General features: G+C 30.1%; 1 protein-coding gene across 3 annotated transcripts in view; it reads left to right on the forward strand.

Moving 5' to 3' along the window:
* The first annotated feature begins 322 nt into the window (after window positions 1-322).
* LOC145252647 (inositol-pentakisphosphate 2-kinase-like) overlaps window positions 323-18,046 on the forward strand; it is a 152,276-nt gene continuing 134,552 nt past the window's right edge. Inside the window, exon 1 of one of the 3 annotated variants that reach the window (XM_080112385.1) lies at window positions 323-864. In XM_080112385.1, coding sequence (XP_079968511.1) covers window positions 793-864 — 72 coding nt within the window. In that variant the 5' untranslated portion in view covers window positions 323-792. The remainder of the gene's footprint in view (window positions 865-18,046) is intronic. The other 2 variants (XM_080112389.1, XM_080112388.1) reach the window with 2 other exon arrangements.

The raw sequence follows: 18,046 nt of genomic DNA on the forward strand, positions 1-18,046 counted from the left end.
AGGGAGAAGTGGAGAACTCTATCAAATTACTTTCGTTTATTGTGGGTGGGGTGGGGAACCCAATTCGTAAAAAGGAAGAATTGGATGGGTATCCCATAGTGAGAAATGTGACATACGGGTCGGAAAGTAGGGTTAAAGAGTCATCGCTCCACAGCAGAGAAGCACTCTAACACACAAAAAATTGTCTGGACAGCCCCGTCGGCATTCCTCAGTAGGGACGCCTCAGACGATTAGTAATATATTAATTCCTTCTCAAAGAGAAAAGGTAAAGCGTGGAAGGGTTGACGGTTGACCTCCTAGAGCTGCATGCACAGGCAGGATCAGACCGCAATCAATCGGAAAAAAGGCCATTTTAGAAAGAAAACTCTGTTAATTTCGGTGCCAAGGAAACAAGTCCCGAGGCGACGTCAGTATTTCCCGGGCGAGCAGCGATAAAATAATCGGTCCTGCTGAAAGAGGCGCTAATGCCTGGGAGAAGACCTTCCTCTGACCAAACAAATCCATACTGTACCTCGAATTGGAAGCCAAGGCCTGTTAAGCTGATAGTGTTGCCTTAAAAAAAAACTTTCATAAAATTAGATTATTATTTATTTATTTTTTACGTAGTACGTCCCCAGAACGTTAACTTGGGTTAAGTAAAGAAAGCTTGAGAGGAAGAGAGAAAAAGATATAGAGAGAGTGTAAAAAGGAGAGAAAAAAGATAGTGACTAATAAGAAACGGATATTTGCGAGAGAATCGCAATAGATTAGTCGTGTTCACTCTCTAAAAGTGAAACCACAAAAGAATCCTAAATGATGGCGGTAAATGATCGATGGCTTTACCGTGGCGAAGGAAATATAAATCTGGTTCTCGCCGATACGGAGGTAAGCATATGCTATATTATCTCATATCACGTGGAAATAACAATGCCACACAATATTATGAATACGTCTTATTTAAACGGGAAGCCGTACCAAAAAACTGTACATTTTCTGCCGGCAAGGCTGGGCGTATCCAGTTTTTCGTGTGGCGTGCGTTACTAAAATTTGATTTTCTTCCATGTTTTTGGCATTTATACGCACCGAATCTCCGGAAACCAAACAGAAAGTTTCCGGTTGCAATATTGAACTAACATCCAATTGCTTATTTATATTTTAATATTTATACTGTATTTGCCGAATTATCAGACAAGCAATGTATTTAAAGAAAGAAAAACTTTGTCTCGGGGTGAATCTAAATGATGATTATTGATGAATGATGAGGATCCAAATGTTTTTGTTTCGTATGAACAACACCACGACTACCAACCATCAGAACCGAATTATCATTCGTAGTATTAACATTTAATTCTTACATTTTAAATAATATTTCTCTAAAAAAAATATCGTTTTATTTTTTCTAAATCATCCAACTTTATTATTTACTTGTCTTTTACTCCAAACCATAGTTTATATTAACCGGATCTTTTTAATCGTATAAAATGCGTTTATTTATCTATTTAAAAAAAAAAATTCTGCTATAAGAATTATTTAAAAAAAAAAAGAATAAATAAATAAAAATAAGGATAATCTTTGCAAAATGTCAATGATTTTAATAAATTAAAACATTTTACTATTACTAAAAAAAAAAAAAATTCTTTCCTGGAAAATAAATTAAAAATATAACATTATCGAATCTCTTTCCAACTAAGACGATGGATAACCTGCGCGTCGGAAGTCTAGAGAAGCAAGGGTTGCGCAATCACTGGCCGGTATTGCTTAAATCCTGTGACAATGGGAAGTTCAGAACAACTGGAAATAAGGGAAAGATTGTAATTTCGGAGTTTTCCTTCTCCAAGACTAGTTGCACAATCAAGGCTTCCATGCCTTTCTCAAATGTGGTGAAAATCGGTTCCGACAAATACGGTAGACAATAACGTACGGTACTTATTTGAACAGATTAAAGCGTTTTCTATATTTTTGTTAATTTTTGAGAGGTTGGAAGGCGATGTTTTATTTAATTCTAATATTAATTAAAACAAAAATTGTTTATTTAATTCAAAGTAATATGTTGATTACTATTTCTGATTTTGATTGTTATTGGTCATATCTATTTTGACGTTTCAGACAGAGGTTACATCGGCGGAAATTTTGTGAAATATAACGAAACACATGCGAATAGTATTCCAAATAATGCAAATTAATTATCAACCCTCATCTAAAAAATTTTTTGATACTTCTACAGAACAGGGTCTGTTCAGACATTATTGTTTTCGATTGCGATTAATGGAATAGAATGGAAATGACCAAGCCTTCGCCGAACAGTTAATTAGTACCGAGAATTTAATTTTTTTTTTTTTTCCTGACTTAAGGTTAGGGTTAACTACTGCTCCTCCTCTCTCCGTGTTTAAAATAGATGAATGAATACTCTTTATTTTATTTTTTAACTTAAAAATTTAGAGAAAGGGCTAAAATATTTTGATACTTCTGCAGTTTACCTCCTCCTATGCTATTTTTTAAATCGGATTTTCAAGTTAAGTTCAAAATTTACGATATCTTTTATTTGAATGTGTAACCACTCTCCACTTGTTAAAAATGGGTTTCTAAATAATACCGTTATTACTTCAACCCTGTTCGTAAACTGCAGAAGTACCAACATTTTAAAAACCTTATTCTAGCCTGATTTTGCATTCGTATGCATTAGTGTCGTCTGCCTTTTTTGCATTTATTTTCGCTGCTTTCAAATCGTAAACGGCTTCGGCCATTCTCTGTTCCATGAATCGCAGTCGAAAACATTTGAAGTCCGTATGGGTTCCCGGCCGTATGAGCACCTTTTTGTTTCTAATAGTTTAATAAAATTGATTTAAATACCGTTCATTTAATTCCAAATATTATTTACATTATTCGGACTTTTATTCTCATCTTGTTCGTTATATTCAAAACGTATTGCTCGGAGGCGCGTTGCTACCAAAGCTCCTTAAAAAATGGTCTTAAAAATTAATTATCATTAAATACATATAAAGAAAAGGTAGATTGGTGGCATGGCGACAATTAAAGGTATAGAAAATACAGAAAAGTCTGTATTATATACGTACGTACCAGTCACGGAACGAAGATGTATACTATTTTTTTTTATTTTTTTTTATTTAAAAAAAAATTTTTGGTAAATTTTTACGACGTGCCCCAGCGTGTTATAAACACCCCAACCTCCCCATGTTAAGAACGGCTTTCGGGTCCCCCCCAACCTCGAAAGCCGTTCTTAACATGAGGTGGTTAAGGGTGTTTATACTACGCGGGAGCAGGTCGTAAAACACTTTTTTTTTTTTTTTTTTTTTTTGTAATTCTTATACGACCTGCCTCAGCGGAGTATACACACCTCCAACCACCCCATGTTAAGAACGGCTTTCGGAATAAACACTCCCCTCAACCTCCCCATGTTAAGAACGGCTTTCGAGGTGGGGGGGGGGGTGATTAGTCCGAAAGCCGTTCTTAACATGGGGAGGTAGTGTTACTGTTACGCTGGGGCACGTAGTAAAGATTTATCTTCTTTTTTTTAACTAAGAAATTTGAAAATTACGATTTTTAACGATCTTACTACTAAACTGGGCGGACTGAACGAGCTTTCTCCCCTGTCGTAAAATTAATTTCTTTTCACGTTTTATTTTTTCTGCGGATTATCATCGATAACAGACTTAACTTTCATATTAGCAGGAATTTTTTTTTTTTAAGTCTATTTAATGACTTTTAACGAGGAAACCTGAAAAAAAAAAAAAAAAAAAAAATTAAAAGTAGCGCGGTCGGTACCAAAAATGCATAAGCACCTTTTATTTTTTACAAAAACATTTGAACTCACAGCGGACACGTGAAACCTTAATAAGGAGAGGTGTAGGAGGTGTGCTGATTGACCACAAATTAATTTAATAGAACATTATAATTGAAAAGTTAAGTAAACATTTTTATGAAAATAAAGCATCGTAAATTATAACAATTTAAGGTACTCCTTGGGCGTTGAGTTCCATGGCGACCAGCAGAAAAATTTAATGGGTAAATGTTTACTTTAAACTACAACAGAACACTGACCAATAAAAATTTATTTTTGAGAGGTTTTCGGGGTCGCTGACAACGAATCTGATATTCAAACCCATCGCAAATTTAACGTTTGCATGGTATTAACCCCTGAACCCTCGCACTATTTTGTGCCAACTCATCGCCATCGTTTATGCTATTCTTATATGATGCGTTTGCGCATGGACGCGCGTAGTAAGGTAAGGCGATGGAGGGCAGGGGGACACCACCCGTCCCCCCCTGCCCTACCACCCCTTAATGTAAACAATTTTTGTGAAAAATTAAACGGTTCTTCTGCTCGGTGTATGTCGGCGTGTTACTTACGGAAAAACGGTAAATTAAACTGCAGAAGCAGTGAAAAGCAGAAGCACCTGTTAAATATTGTACAAGTTTTATAATTTGACCCCCCCCTCCAAAAAAAAAAAAAAAAAAAAAAACGAAAAATAAAAATGCTTTTGTAGACCGCTCGTGAAAACTTAATTTTTTAGATCAATTAAAAAAGCATCAAAAACTACGTAACACAGAAAAATGAACCACATTTTGTTTTTGAAAACTTTCTTATTTTAAATGTCTGCTAAAAAATTCTTCCGCGATGTGACAAGTCACCTTACTACGCGCGTCCATGCGCAAACGCATTATGTAAGAATAGCATAAACGATGGCGGTGAGTTGGCACAAAATAGTGCGAGGGTTCAGGGGTTAATACCATGCAAACGTTAAATTTGCGACGGGTTTGAATATCAGATTCGTTGTCAGCGACCCCGAAAACATAGAAAAAAAAAAAAAAAATTTATTGGTCAGTGTTCTGTTGTAGTTAAAGTAAATATTTACCCATTAAATTTTTCTGCTGGTCGCCATGGAACTCAACGCCCAAGGAGTACCCGATTAAAAATTTTTTTAAATTTTTATGGGAATTTTACGAAAAAAGCCCCTAAAGTCCGTATTAATAGGTGTATCAGAATTTTTGTAGGAATTTGACACCCCTAACACGAAACTGCGAATAAAATATAAAAAAACTCGTAATTTCTCTTTTACAAGTGGATTGTTTATTTTATTTTCTTCCAAAATAAACTATTAAAGTTGTATAAAAAGTAATAGAAATATTTTTTTATTTTTTAAAAAACAGTAATGAAATTAATTGAATTTTATGAGCTCAGTATTTTTCAATTTTTAAACTTTAAAAATTTATCAAAACTTTTCTAAAGATTCTATTTTTACGATATTGTCAGGGTCAATGTGAAATTTTATGCTCTTTCCAATGAACTGAATATAATATTTTAGACAAACGTTTTTTTTAATTCACGCTCCCCCCTCCATTTTGAAATGTCTATTAAAAAGTAAATAATTAATTTACTCACCAAAGTGTTATATATCACAAATTGAAGATAAAAGATCAATAAATAATATATTCAAATTTAAAACAAAAAAGTAGTTTTTTAGAAATTTACTTGTAAAGTCCGAAGTTTAAAACTTTTTTTTTTTTTTTTTTTTAAATACGTTGTTTGTTGTTTTTTTAATGAAACCTTGGTCCTTTTAATTGAAAAAAAAATTAGGGCTTGAATTACATTGTTCGAGGAAAGACAGGGGGTGGGTGAATTATTCAATATTTTTGCACGGAATTTCTGACACACCTACCGTATTAATGAGTTCGATATAACTCGAAGAAAAAATAATTTCTCGAGCTACCGATATTATTGAATTAAGCATTGTTTATTTAATATTTTCACAAAGAAAAATTATAATTACAAAAAATATTTTTACGTTTTTTTTTTTTAATTACAGGTTTCGCATAATTTTTATTGCTCACTCACTCACAAAGTATGTGTTCAATTTAGAACGTTAGGTACCTGTACAGTTTAATCAAGACATTAAAAAAATGAAAATATCGAAAAGGGTTATATTGTACATATCCCTTATGGAATGAAGTTCTCTGAAAAAAAAATTTCACTTAATTTTATCAAGTAGTTTTTCTCTTTTTCTTTTTTACAGCGAAGAAACAATTTGTTATGATACCGAGCAAAAGGTTCGATTTTTAGAAAGAAAAGCTAGTATTAAATAAAAATAGGGAGGGAGTGTCGGCGCTTTAAACTGAGTTATCTCCCCGTGGCGTGTTAAAAAATTTAAAGATATCTACCTTCAATGCACTGTTATAAAATGTTTTCCGCTGTAAAAAAAAAAATAAAATAAAAAAATTACTCAATCAAATTAAGTGAAATTTTTTCAGAGATCTTCAGTCCAAAACGGATGCGTACAATATAACCTTTTTCGAATATTTTCATTTTTTAATGTCTTGATTAAACTGTACAAGTGCGGAAGGTTATAACTGAAAACCGATTCCTGACGGTAACAGTCATAGAAATATTTTTCAATTTTTTTTTTTAATCTAAAAGTTAGTTTATACTTGATGAGATCAACGTGAAAAAAGTGTAAACTGTGCAAATTTAGAGGGGGTCAATTTCCTAAACGTTCACTAAATTTTTCCTGCTAATAAGTATGTTATCGACGATAATCCATAAAAAAATAAGAGGGAAAGCTCGTTCAGGTTCGCCCTAAACTGTATTGAACATAAGACTGATTTTTGACTTCGACACTCCGATTTCTTATATATTTGATAAGATTTAATCATGACCGACGAAAAAAAATTTAATTTTCTTGAAAAAAAAATAAATTGATCAAATTACGTAATTTTTTGGAATATGACATTTTCGTTCTGTAACGTCTGTATGATGTACGTACTCAGTACGTACATCATACAGACTTGGCTGATTTTCCGTCTAGTTGTAGTGTACAACTATCTTCAAACCAGGTAATCACTAAAAGGGACCCTTAAACGTCGACATCGGTATCGAGCAGAAGCTTGTTTACATGTTTTACAAACTTTAAATGGGTAAAATATAATCACATAATTATTGAAAATGTGATCATGTTATTAAAATTTAAATTAAATTAATTGTTGTTTAACAAATAATGCAAGATGAAGTTTTAAAATGATTAAATATGTTTTATTTTATAATTTAACATTAAAAACATTGAACAATAAAAATAACATTTTGGGTCCTTATGTATTTTTTGGTACTGTGCTGAAATAATGTTATTTTGAAAGCCATTCTTAACAAGGGGAGGATGTTTTGTAACTATTCTGTGCTTCCACCTTACAATTAAAAAAAAAAGAAAAGATATTGTGAAACTTTAATTTAACCTGTTATAATTTTTACTACGATACTATCCCATTGATTACTGTACACACAATAACCCTTATCCTCGAGTGGCTTCTGGCCTTGATAAGTGGTGCCCTTCATTGGAAAAAAAAAAAAAAACTATTTAAAAATAGCGTGGTACCAAAAATGCATAAGTACCAGATTTTGGTTTAATTTTACAGTACATATTGTTCTCGGATGCATATGATTGCAGATGGTACTGTGCTATTTATATATTTTTATATTTCCTTTTTTTTTTTTTTTCCAGTTTAAATTCAAGTTCCACGATAACTACTTGAAAAATGTAATTCAAACCCTATTTTTTTTTTTTTTTTTCAATTAAAGGAGCAAATTAAAAATATAAAAAAATAACTGGTTTAATAGCAAATTATGCAATATTTGTTTTTTTAAAGCGGTTTTCTTAAAAAAAAAAAAAGAAAATCAACATATTTTGACTTGCTTATAAATATATGTATATACTAGCTGTACCCGGCCACGCGTTGCTGTGGCTCAGTTTGTTAAAATGGAACACATGTGAAAGTAGAGAAAAGTTTGATTCTTTTTTTCAAGAGAATGTACAAATTATTTTTTTTTTTGAACAGATGTTAAGAAAATAAACAGAAAAATACTTCCATCATTAATTATGCAAAAAAATAAATAAAATGTTGATTTAGTGTTTCAATATGCTTATAAATTACGATAAAACTTGCTGAGTATGCACTGTTTTACGGTTGTAAAAATGGAACGGAAACTTAAATTTCGCTTCATTTTAATCTTTCTTAATTTTTTAATTGTGCCCCCCCAAACGAATATAATCAAAACAGTAACATTCAACAATTGTACTTTATGTATATAAAACACAAAATGGGTGTTTGTATTACTGTACACATAGATTCGAAAAAGTTGTCAAAAAACAAATATATAACAAATAGATGTTATCAAAGGCAAGATAAGTTACTTTTCTGCCAAACTGGATATATTTTTTGTGTTTTTATTCAATGTAACATATTTATTCAGCTCGAAAAACATACAGTGTTTACCGATGTATTCGAAAATTCAAGATGGCGTCTCACACCCTCTTTAACACCGTAAGTATGGAAAAAGGTGTTATAAATAAAAAACTATACAAAATACTATTAAAAACCCGCCAAATATATGTCAACCTATGTCACGGTAACATATATTGAGCGAGTTTTTAACAGTATTTTATCCGTCTTTTTATTTATAACATCTTTTCCCACACTTACCGTGTTAAAGAGAGAATCAGACGCCATCTTGAATGTTCCAATACATCGGTAAACACTGTATGGTTTTCGAGCTGAATAAACATGTTACATTGAATAAAAACACGAAAAATATATCCAGTTTGGTAGAAAAGTAACTTATCTTGCCTTTGATAACATTTATTTGTTATATATTTCTTTTTGGACAACTTTTTCGAATCTATGTATACAGTAATACAAACCTCACAAAATATTTATTAAAAAAAAAAAATAAAAAAAATAAAAAGTTAATAACGAAAGGGAAATAATTCCATTTTTAAACGAAAAATTCAGTTTACCTAACTTACTGTATTAATGCTATTTTTTTTAAGCAAGAAAAAAAAAAAAGGTAAATATCCAGATACGCTACTACAGAACACCGACCACTCTAATTTGTTTTTTTATAGGTAATTGAGGTCGCTGACAACGAATCTGATAGTCAAACTTGGGGCAAATTTACCGTTTGCATGGTATTTACCCCTGAACCCACAAACTTCTTTCCACCATTTTGCAGCATCCGTTTATGCTACGCGCATGCACGCTGTAGCATAAACGACGGCTTCACCAAGCAAACTATGTTGGGGGGAGGGGATTTTTATTTCCAGGACGTACATCACATCCCCCCCCCCAAACAAATTAGAGTGGTCGGTGTTCTGTAGTAGCGTATCTGGATATTTACCAAAAAAAAAAATATTTAGGTTTGGCTATAAATTCCTAAACTCATTTCACCCTAAATAATTTAGGTGGCTGAAATAGGAATCTAATTGAATCTTTAATTTCCTGAATAGTATCCGATAATTCATTTTTCTTCGAGTTATATCGAATACATTAATACGAACTTTAGGGGCTTTTTTCGTAATGTTACTGTAAAAATTATTTTTTATTGTTACAAATTACGATGCTTTAAAAAAAGCAAAAATAAATTCTTGCATTTTTTATTTACTACTGAAAACCATAACTTTAGTAAAGGTATTTTTTGTTTAAACAAAATAAAACATTTTCACCAAGAGTTAAGTAAAAATAATTAGTTCATTATATTCTGCGATCATTATTTGAAAAATACTACAATTTTCATTAAAATTCGTTAATTTCCTGATTTTTGGTGAATTATTAAGTAAAAGGAGGAATCAAAATGTGAGCGTCGGCATTCATTTTTCGACCACGTGTGGTTAATTTAAATTAAAGTTCAATCACATGGTTACATTATCAATAAACCCATTGAAAATTTACCGATATTGTAAACACATTCTGTTTACATTAAGTCTGTGGTGTTTTTTTTAGTAATGCAATGTTGTCAACTGAGATTTAAAAAAAACCCGCGAGATCAGGAGAAAGAAATGTCCAGAAAATCGCTAGCTAGTTTGGCAGAAAAGTAACTTATCTTGCTTTTGATAACATTTATTTGTTATATATTTGTTTTTTGACAACTTTTTCGAATCTATGTGTACAGTAATACAAACCCGTGTACAGTAATACAAACCCCTTCGGGGAGATTGGAATGCCCCCCCCCCACCTAAAATGTACTTGGAAAAATCGATTTTATAGTGAGATTTAAGAATAGTTAGTCGAAAAAAAGGTGAAAAACAAAACAAATAATCAATAAATAATTGTTACCAAAGGCGATAAATGCTACTTTTTTTTTACTTACATGAATGAGTTTATTTTATGTTTTAAAGTATTTTCAAGCAATCTAATGCGGGTGTCTGGGTGCCAAATACCTCCAGATTTTCTAGAATTTCCCGCTAGATTGTAAACGAAATCTCCAGATCTAGCAGGAAAACCGCTAAATTGTAACACTGGTCACGTGACAGGAAGCGGTAATAAATAATTGTCCCTAAATAAAAAAATGGCCTCTCGGTAAAAAGAAATCCACCTATTTATCATAGAAAAATTAAGTATAATGTTATAATTAAAAAGGAATATATAAAAACACACATGGATATAGTAAACATATTATACCAAAACGTGGAAGCCATCCGTCCAGTGGTTTTTTAGACAATTAACTCCGAACGAACCAACATTTACATTTTTATATATATAGATATAAATGGCAAAAAAATCACTTACAAAATACTAATAAATGGGTACTTCCATTCTTCATTGTTAAGAATTTATCCATATTTATATTTTAAATTCCATGTATTTTTTAAATAAAAGGATTTTTTAAAGTGAGGGTCGTAGAAAGTCGCATTTTCATAACGTATTTTGCGGCAAGCTTAAAGAGCTGCTGCTGCTAATATGAAATTTATCAAATATGGATTCGTCCAAGTGACATAAATGATGTCTCTTTTTTTTTATTGCGTGTGCTAACCCAAATTAGTATTTTTTGTCCTCCGTAGTTAAAAAAAATGCACATTCACTTATAAGTTTTTCCCCTAAAACAAAAAATCCACTTCATCAATCTTTTTTTTTTTTTTTTTTTTTTAAATTCTTTTAATGAAATACATGAGTTTTTGATTGATATATTTTAATACTTCTTTATCAACTGAATTTTTATATTTTTAAAAGTCTAAAAAAAGAAAACATTGAATAAAATAGAAAAATTTGCCGTCAACGTCTGGTATTTACTTGACAATATAAGCATAACATGAGCATTTAAAAAAAAAAATCTACATGGTTTTTAAAAAAAAAAAAAAGGTTTTATACTTTGGACTTTACAGGTAAATTTAAAAAAAACTATGCTTTTTTTGTTGTTTTAAATTAGAATATTTTCTTTATTGATCTTTTATCTTCAATTTGTGATATATAAAACTTTGGTATATAGATTAATTATTAAAATTTTAATAGACATTTAAAAATGGGGGGGGGGAATTTGAAAAAATCGTTTGTCTAAAATATTATATTTGGTTTATTGGAAAGAGCATAAAATTTCACATTGACCCTGAAAATAAATAATTGAACAATAGAAAAATTTTGATAGATTTTTAAAGTTTAAAAATTGAAAAATATTTAACTCATAAAATTCAATTGATTTTATTACATAAAAAAAATGGCTGCATGAAGGCACGCTGGCATTTTGTAAAAATTTTGTAAACACTGTTTTTTAAAAAATAAAAAATATTTCTATTATTTTTTAAACAACTTTAATAGTTTATTTTGGAAGTTTATTCCACACAGAAAATAAACAACCCACTTTAAAAGGAGAAATGACGAGTTTTTTTATATTTTATTCGCAGTTTTCTGTTAGGGGTGTCAAAAATTCCTCCAAATTTCTGATACACCTATTTCAGCATGGCACAAAAAAATACATAAATACCCAAAATTTCATTGTTATTAGTCAATGTTTTTAATTTTAAATTATGAAATAAAACACATTTAATCATTTTTAAACTTCATCTTGCATTATAGTTTTTAATTTGTTAAACAACATGGTTAGTTTAAATTAAATTTTAATAAGGTGATCACATTTTCAATAATTATATGATTATATTTTACCCATTAAAAGTTTGTAAAACATGTAAACAAGCTTCTGCTTGATACCAGTGTCGACCTTTAAGAGTCCCTTTTAGTGATTACCTAGTTTGAGGATTTTTTTACAACTAAACAGCAAATCTACCACAGACATCTCTGTATTTTCTTTACTTTTAATTGTTGATATAAGTGCCGATTTAAATAGGCACCAGTAGACCATGGATTTGAGATTATTTTTGATTGTATCCCAAATTCACCTTTCAGTTTTGATGTCGTACTGCTAGGAGTGTCAGAAATCGCCATTACAAAAGGAGTGATAAATTTTAATTAATTAGACTCGCTATGTTTCGCAGCTTATAACAACATGAATAATGTAATTTCAAACCTTAATTTCTTTTTTTCAATAAAAGGAGCAAAGACCAAATTTTAAAATAATAAAAGGTTTAATCGAAAAATGTACAATATTTTTTTTTTTAAATAGGTTTTCTTTAAAAAAGATTTCACAAAATTCAATGAATTTTAACTTAATCCAAATCTAATAAATATATATAAATGCCAAAAAATCACTTACCTATAAAAAATACTAATCAATGGGTGCTTCTATTCATTTATAAGAATGTGTCCATATTTATATTTTATATTCCATGTACTTTTTAAATAAAATAAGTTTTTAAGCAAGGGTCCAAAAAGACCGCGTTTTCGTCGCTATTTGCAAAGCGGTGTTTCCTCTCTTTCTTCCAGTTGTGAAATAAAGAGCCATAATTAATACCGTAAAAACGTAAAAACAACACATACGCATGAGCCGTCGTGACTTGTGCGTGAAAAAATATGGGTCACCGTACATGAAAAATGATCACATTTCACTCATCAGTTTTTGCCGTTTAAATACAAACCACCCGACCAATTTTCCATTTTTTTTTTTATTCTCTTAAAGAAATACATGAGTTTTTGATTTAATATATTTTATTGCTTCTTTATGCAGTGAATTTTTTTTTTTTTTAAATCTAAAAAAAAAAACATTGAATGAAATAGAAAAAATTGCTGTAGGTATCCGATATTTACTGGACAATATAACCAAAATGTGAGATTTCACTTAAAAAAAAAAAAAAAATCAACATGGATTTTAAAAAGAAAGGTTTAAAACTTTTGACTTTACAGGTAAATTTGCACATAACTATTTTTTTTTTTTTTTTTAATCTGAGGTTTGAAAATTAATTATTTTCATTTTAATAGACATTTCAAAATGGGGGAGTGAATTTAAAAAAAAACCTTTGTCTAGAATATTATATTCGGTTTATTGGAAAGAGCATAAAATTCCAGATTAAACCTGCAAATATCGTAAAAATTGAACCAATAGAAAAATTTTGATAGATTTTTAAAGTGAAAAAAATTTAACTTGTAAAATTCGATTCATTTCATTACGTAGAAAAAATGGCTGTATGAGTGTGCGTAGACACTTTTTAAACACTGTTTTTAAAAAAAATAAAAAAAATAATATTTCTATTATTTTTCAAAAAACTTTAATAGTTTAGTTTGGAAGTATATTCCATAAAGAAATTAAACAAACCACTTTAAAAAGAGAAATTATGTGTTTTGTATATTTTATTTGCAGTTTTGTGTTAAGGGTGTCAAAAATTCCCAAAAAATTCTGACACCCCGATCGTACTGCTACTAGAACTAAATAATAATACAATTATAAAATAGTTAAAAAATCACTTATAATTATTTTTTGTTTTTGTTTCTATTTCATGCTTCCTTTATGACAGATTTTAACTTAAAAAATACCATAAATTAAAATTTAGTGGTAAACGTTACCAATAGGAAAATAGGGCTATGGTACAAAGATAGGGTCCGAAAATCCAGCCTCTTTCTGAGTTCAGGGAAAGGTGGGCCTGTCACTGGTGTCGAGGGAGAACCTAACCCCTTAAACGCGACAAAACATTAGCCTTTTCAGCATGGATATTAGCAGTATGAGCAAGTTTTGGGATTGCTTTTAACGAGGCGAAAGCGTTCTTAAGGGAGAAGAATATCTTAAGAACAGAAAGACAAATGACACAGGTAGCTGTTTTCTCGCTATTCTTTAATTTAATCTAACAATTTAATAAAAAAGATATCATAAAACTTGAATTCAACTTGAAAATACTATCTTTAAAAAAAATAGCATGGTAACAAAAGTGCTCTCCCCAAATTATTATTCTTTGAACTGTTTAATTTTTTTAAATGTCTGACTTTATTCAAAGAGGCTAGGTTCTACCTCGACACCGATGATAGAGTATCACATTACCTACCTTTCCCAAACTCAGAACGAGGCTGGATTTTCGGACCACATCTTTGTACCATAACCACAAAATTTAAATACAATTTATTTTGGTTTACATGCTCATTTTTGTCTGATTTGCGTTAAAAATTAATATAAAATGTAAGCCTGTACATTAATCATATATGTAAATAAAATTAATAAGCAGCTAAATATTTTGCTTAGTCATAAAAAGTAAACTATCCAATCGGCTGGTCATGGATTACTTTTGATCAGAACCGATATTTACAGTTAACACGCTTATAGTTTCTATTAGCAGGTTGCCCGGCTTTGCTCAATTGTAAAATACTCTTAAATATGATATTTTGATTAATGCATATTTCGTATTTATTATTATATTTTATTGGACCCAATATGTAGTAATGATTTAAAAAGTAAAAAAAAAAAAAAAAAAAAAAAAAAAAAAAAAAAATGACTCGTGCACCAAGAATCTAAACCAAAACGATTGACGTTAATACCTGAGCTATGAACACATGTTTTCAAGGCTAAAAATTAAAACCTGAACCAATAGCTGTTACATTATGCATGCATATTCATAATGCCGTCGTTCGACCTTCACCTGGCAAATTCCAGTTTTTAATTTCACACTTTTGCACCGATTTTCCCCAATTAAAATACCCTATATATTAAGTTTCATGTGTGTAGACCAAAAACTGACGGGAGTTTTTTTTTTTTTTTTTTTTTTTTTTTAACAAATATATATATATATATATGAAGAATAAATACGTATTAAATATGTTTAAAGTCAAAAGTGATTATTTTTTAAGAAATATATTTCGGAGTAAAACTCCCTTGTCAATCTTTTTTTTTTTCTTTTTTTCTTCGCCATGGATGTCGAGTGGAAGAAAATTAGATAGAAGAGTCCACATGATGTTTTCTTCCACTCGACATCATAGCGAAGAAAAAGAGAAAAAAAAACACACACAAAAGATTGACAAGGGAGTTTTACTCCAAAATATATTTCTTAAAAAATAAACACTCGTTTATTTTATAAATTTCGCGTTGCAATTTTGGCTTCAAACGTATTTAATACGTGTTCATTCTTCAAATTTCAGTCAGCGCTTCTAACGGATATAAACAAAAAAAATTACCCAGATATATATATATATACATACATAAATATATAAAAGGGTTTGTGTTTATAACCTTTTTATGCAAATATTACACAAGTATAAATCATGTAGAATATCTGCATGAATATAATTACATGTAATAGTTAACTGAAGATGATCATCCCATAAGAAAACCAAGAAAACTAATAGGGAATTAATTAAAATAAATGTTAAAAAGAATATGCAAATTAGCTAAATATTTTGCAGATAAATACAATTCCACGACAAAGTTGTATTTTCTTTTATAATAGAAAAAAGGTTTTTAATATGAATATCAATACCCCCCCCCCCCCCAAAAAAAAAAAATTTTTTTTAGGAGTATAGGATATTATTTTTTTTGCACAAAAAAATCACAAATGGTTAGATAAACTTTACTCATTCCAAATATTTTTTTAAAAATAATTTTCGTCGCCAATAGTAGTAATAACAATTTTTATTTTTATCCTATAACGACAAAATTGATTTTTCAAAACTTAAAAAAGAAAAAAAGCACAATCCCCAAAATTCTTTTGTAAATTAAACGTAATTTGTTTAAAAAAAAAAAAGAAAAGAAAAGCGAGAATTAAATAGTAAAGAATTTTAAATATAACTTAATTAGGCAATACTAGACATGTATCTAAATTTATTTAAACTGTAGAGGAAAGAAATAATTTTATGAACGTTGGTTCTTTGTTTTAATATTGTGTTTATACAATTAATTATTTCATGGAATATTATTATATATATTGCTAAGAAAACCCTGGGACACGTGTTTACATTTTAACTCTCTCTCTCTCTTTCTTTGAAGAGCCTTGCATAATAAGTAATCATGTTCCTTTTGTTTTTAATCGTTACGTCAAACATGAATTTTGAGAACTTACTGTTTCTACAGAATCTGAACCGAACCAAATTCCACTTACAATTAAGGTTAGGATTAAAAAAAAAATAAAAATACAGTTTGGTTCAAATTCTGTAGAAGCACTGAGAACTTAGACTATCCCCTCCCTCGTTATCTTGAACTTTTAAACTCTGTAATGGCTGCAAAATGTTTGCGGATAGCTGCAACTAATGTAATAAAAGGAAAATAATACACCGTATAATTTTTGCTTTGCTTGTGGATTTTTATTTTTGCAAATATTACAGTTTTTGTTCGTTTTAATTTGAAAATATTTTGTTATTTTTGTGGATTAGTTAACCAGTGCACTCGTTTGATATGCTTTTGTAAGTCAGATAACACTTTGTTTTGACTCCGACCATTCCACGTAAACCGTGTGAACGACAATACCAGTTGGACACTATGCAAAGTTAAATTTAATTCAATTTTATGGAAAAAAGAAAAGTAGATGTAATATATTTCAATTCTATTTTAAATACTGTTTGATTTTATAATTTGTGACCGAAAAAACATAATTTGCAAAATCAAAGCAAGCAAGGATAATGTTCCCTCATCCGGCGTTGCCCCGTCGTAAAATACACTGAAATATTTTTTATTCAAATTTTGTACTTATTATTACATAGCCAATTCTTTATTGATTATTATATTGTACCCAATATTAAGTAGTGATTTCAAAAAAACATTCAAGGATTATTCAATACTATCTGAGGTAAGTCCATATGCATACAAAATCTTTAAAAATTAACGTAGGCACATGCCTAGAAAAATATCCAATGATTTCCATGTACCCATTTTTCAAATTTGATCCCTTAGCAGCCCTTTTTTCCAGATGAAAACGTTTTCTACATGTCTGAATTCCCTATGTACCAAATTTCATGTCTGTGGATCCAAAATTTGTTGAATATATAAATATAGGTTGAGAAGTGTCCTTACACACACACACACACACACACACACACACACACACACATTTTCACTTTTATAGATTTAAGAGAAAGAATTTAATGGTTGAAATGATATTTTGAAATATTCCATAGCTTGTGAAGCAAACCTTTGTACAAAATTCTATCAAAGGCCTTTGATGTGCCAAGAGCTATTGCTCTACAGATGAAATCTGTCGATACATTCACTGATCTTGTGTGATATTACAGTCAGCACATCAAAAGTTGATCTTGCGGGACAGAATCCATATTGCTTGTCACTCAGATTGTTTTTGTTGAGCTGGTTGACAATTTCTTTATTTATTACAAATTTAAACAACTTACTTATGACACACAGAAGATGAATCTCTAGAATTTTTTGATATTGGTTAAACTGAAGTTTTCCAATATGATGGGAAGCATTTTTTTTTTTTTTTAAGCAACGATTGAACTGCTTTGTAAGAATAGCACCTAGTTGTGGTTGCAGCTTCTTAAGCACTATAATAGGAATATTGTCAAGGTTGGTAGCCTTGCTGATATCAAAGTTCTTGATAAGTTTAGCAATATCTTGAACAGATATATGGATATCACTTAGAATGTTTAAGGGGAAATTCCGACCGTAGGCAACCTTGATGCAAAAATGGACGTTTTTTGCAAAAATTCTGCTTTATCAGATGCTGAGGAAATCCCCTCTGGTTTATTGATGATTGTAGGAATAGAAGTCATACATCTGTTCAGGATTCTAAGTCTTTGCTCATTCATTCTAAATTTAACAGATTGGACATATAACTCTTTCGTGTCATTTACAACCCTCTTGCAGTGTTTGCAAGTAGTCCTAACGGCAGATTTGGTTTTAGGGCATCTACTTTTTTTTTTATATATATATACTCACATTCACCCAAAACAAGGCACATTGCCACTTGGACATAAG

Source organism: Euprymna scolopes, chromosome 29 (assembly GCF_053919585.1).
Source record: "Euprymna scolopes isolate OS-2025 chromosome 29, ASM5391958v1, whole genome shotgun sequence".
In the NCBI taxonomy this organism is placed as follows: domain Eukaryota; kingdom Metazoa; phylum Mollusca; class Cephalopoda; order Sepiida; family Sepiolidae; genus Euprymna; species Euprymna scolopes.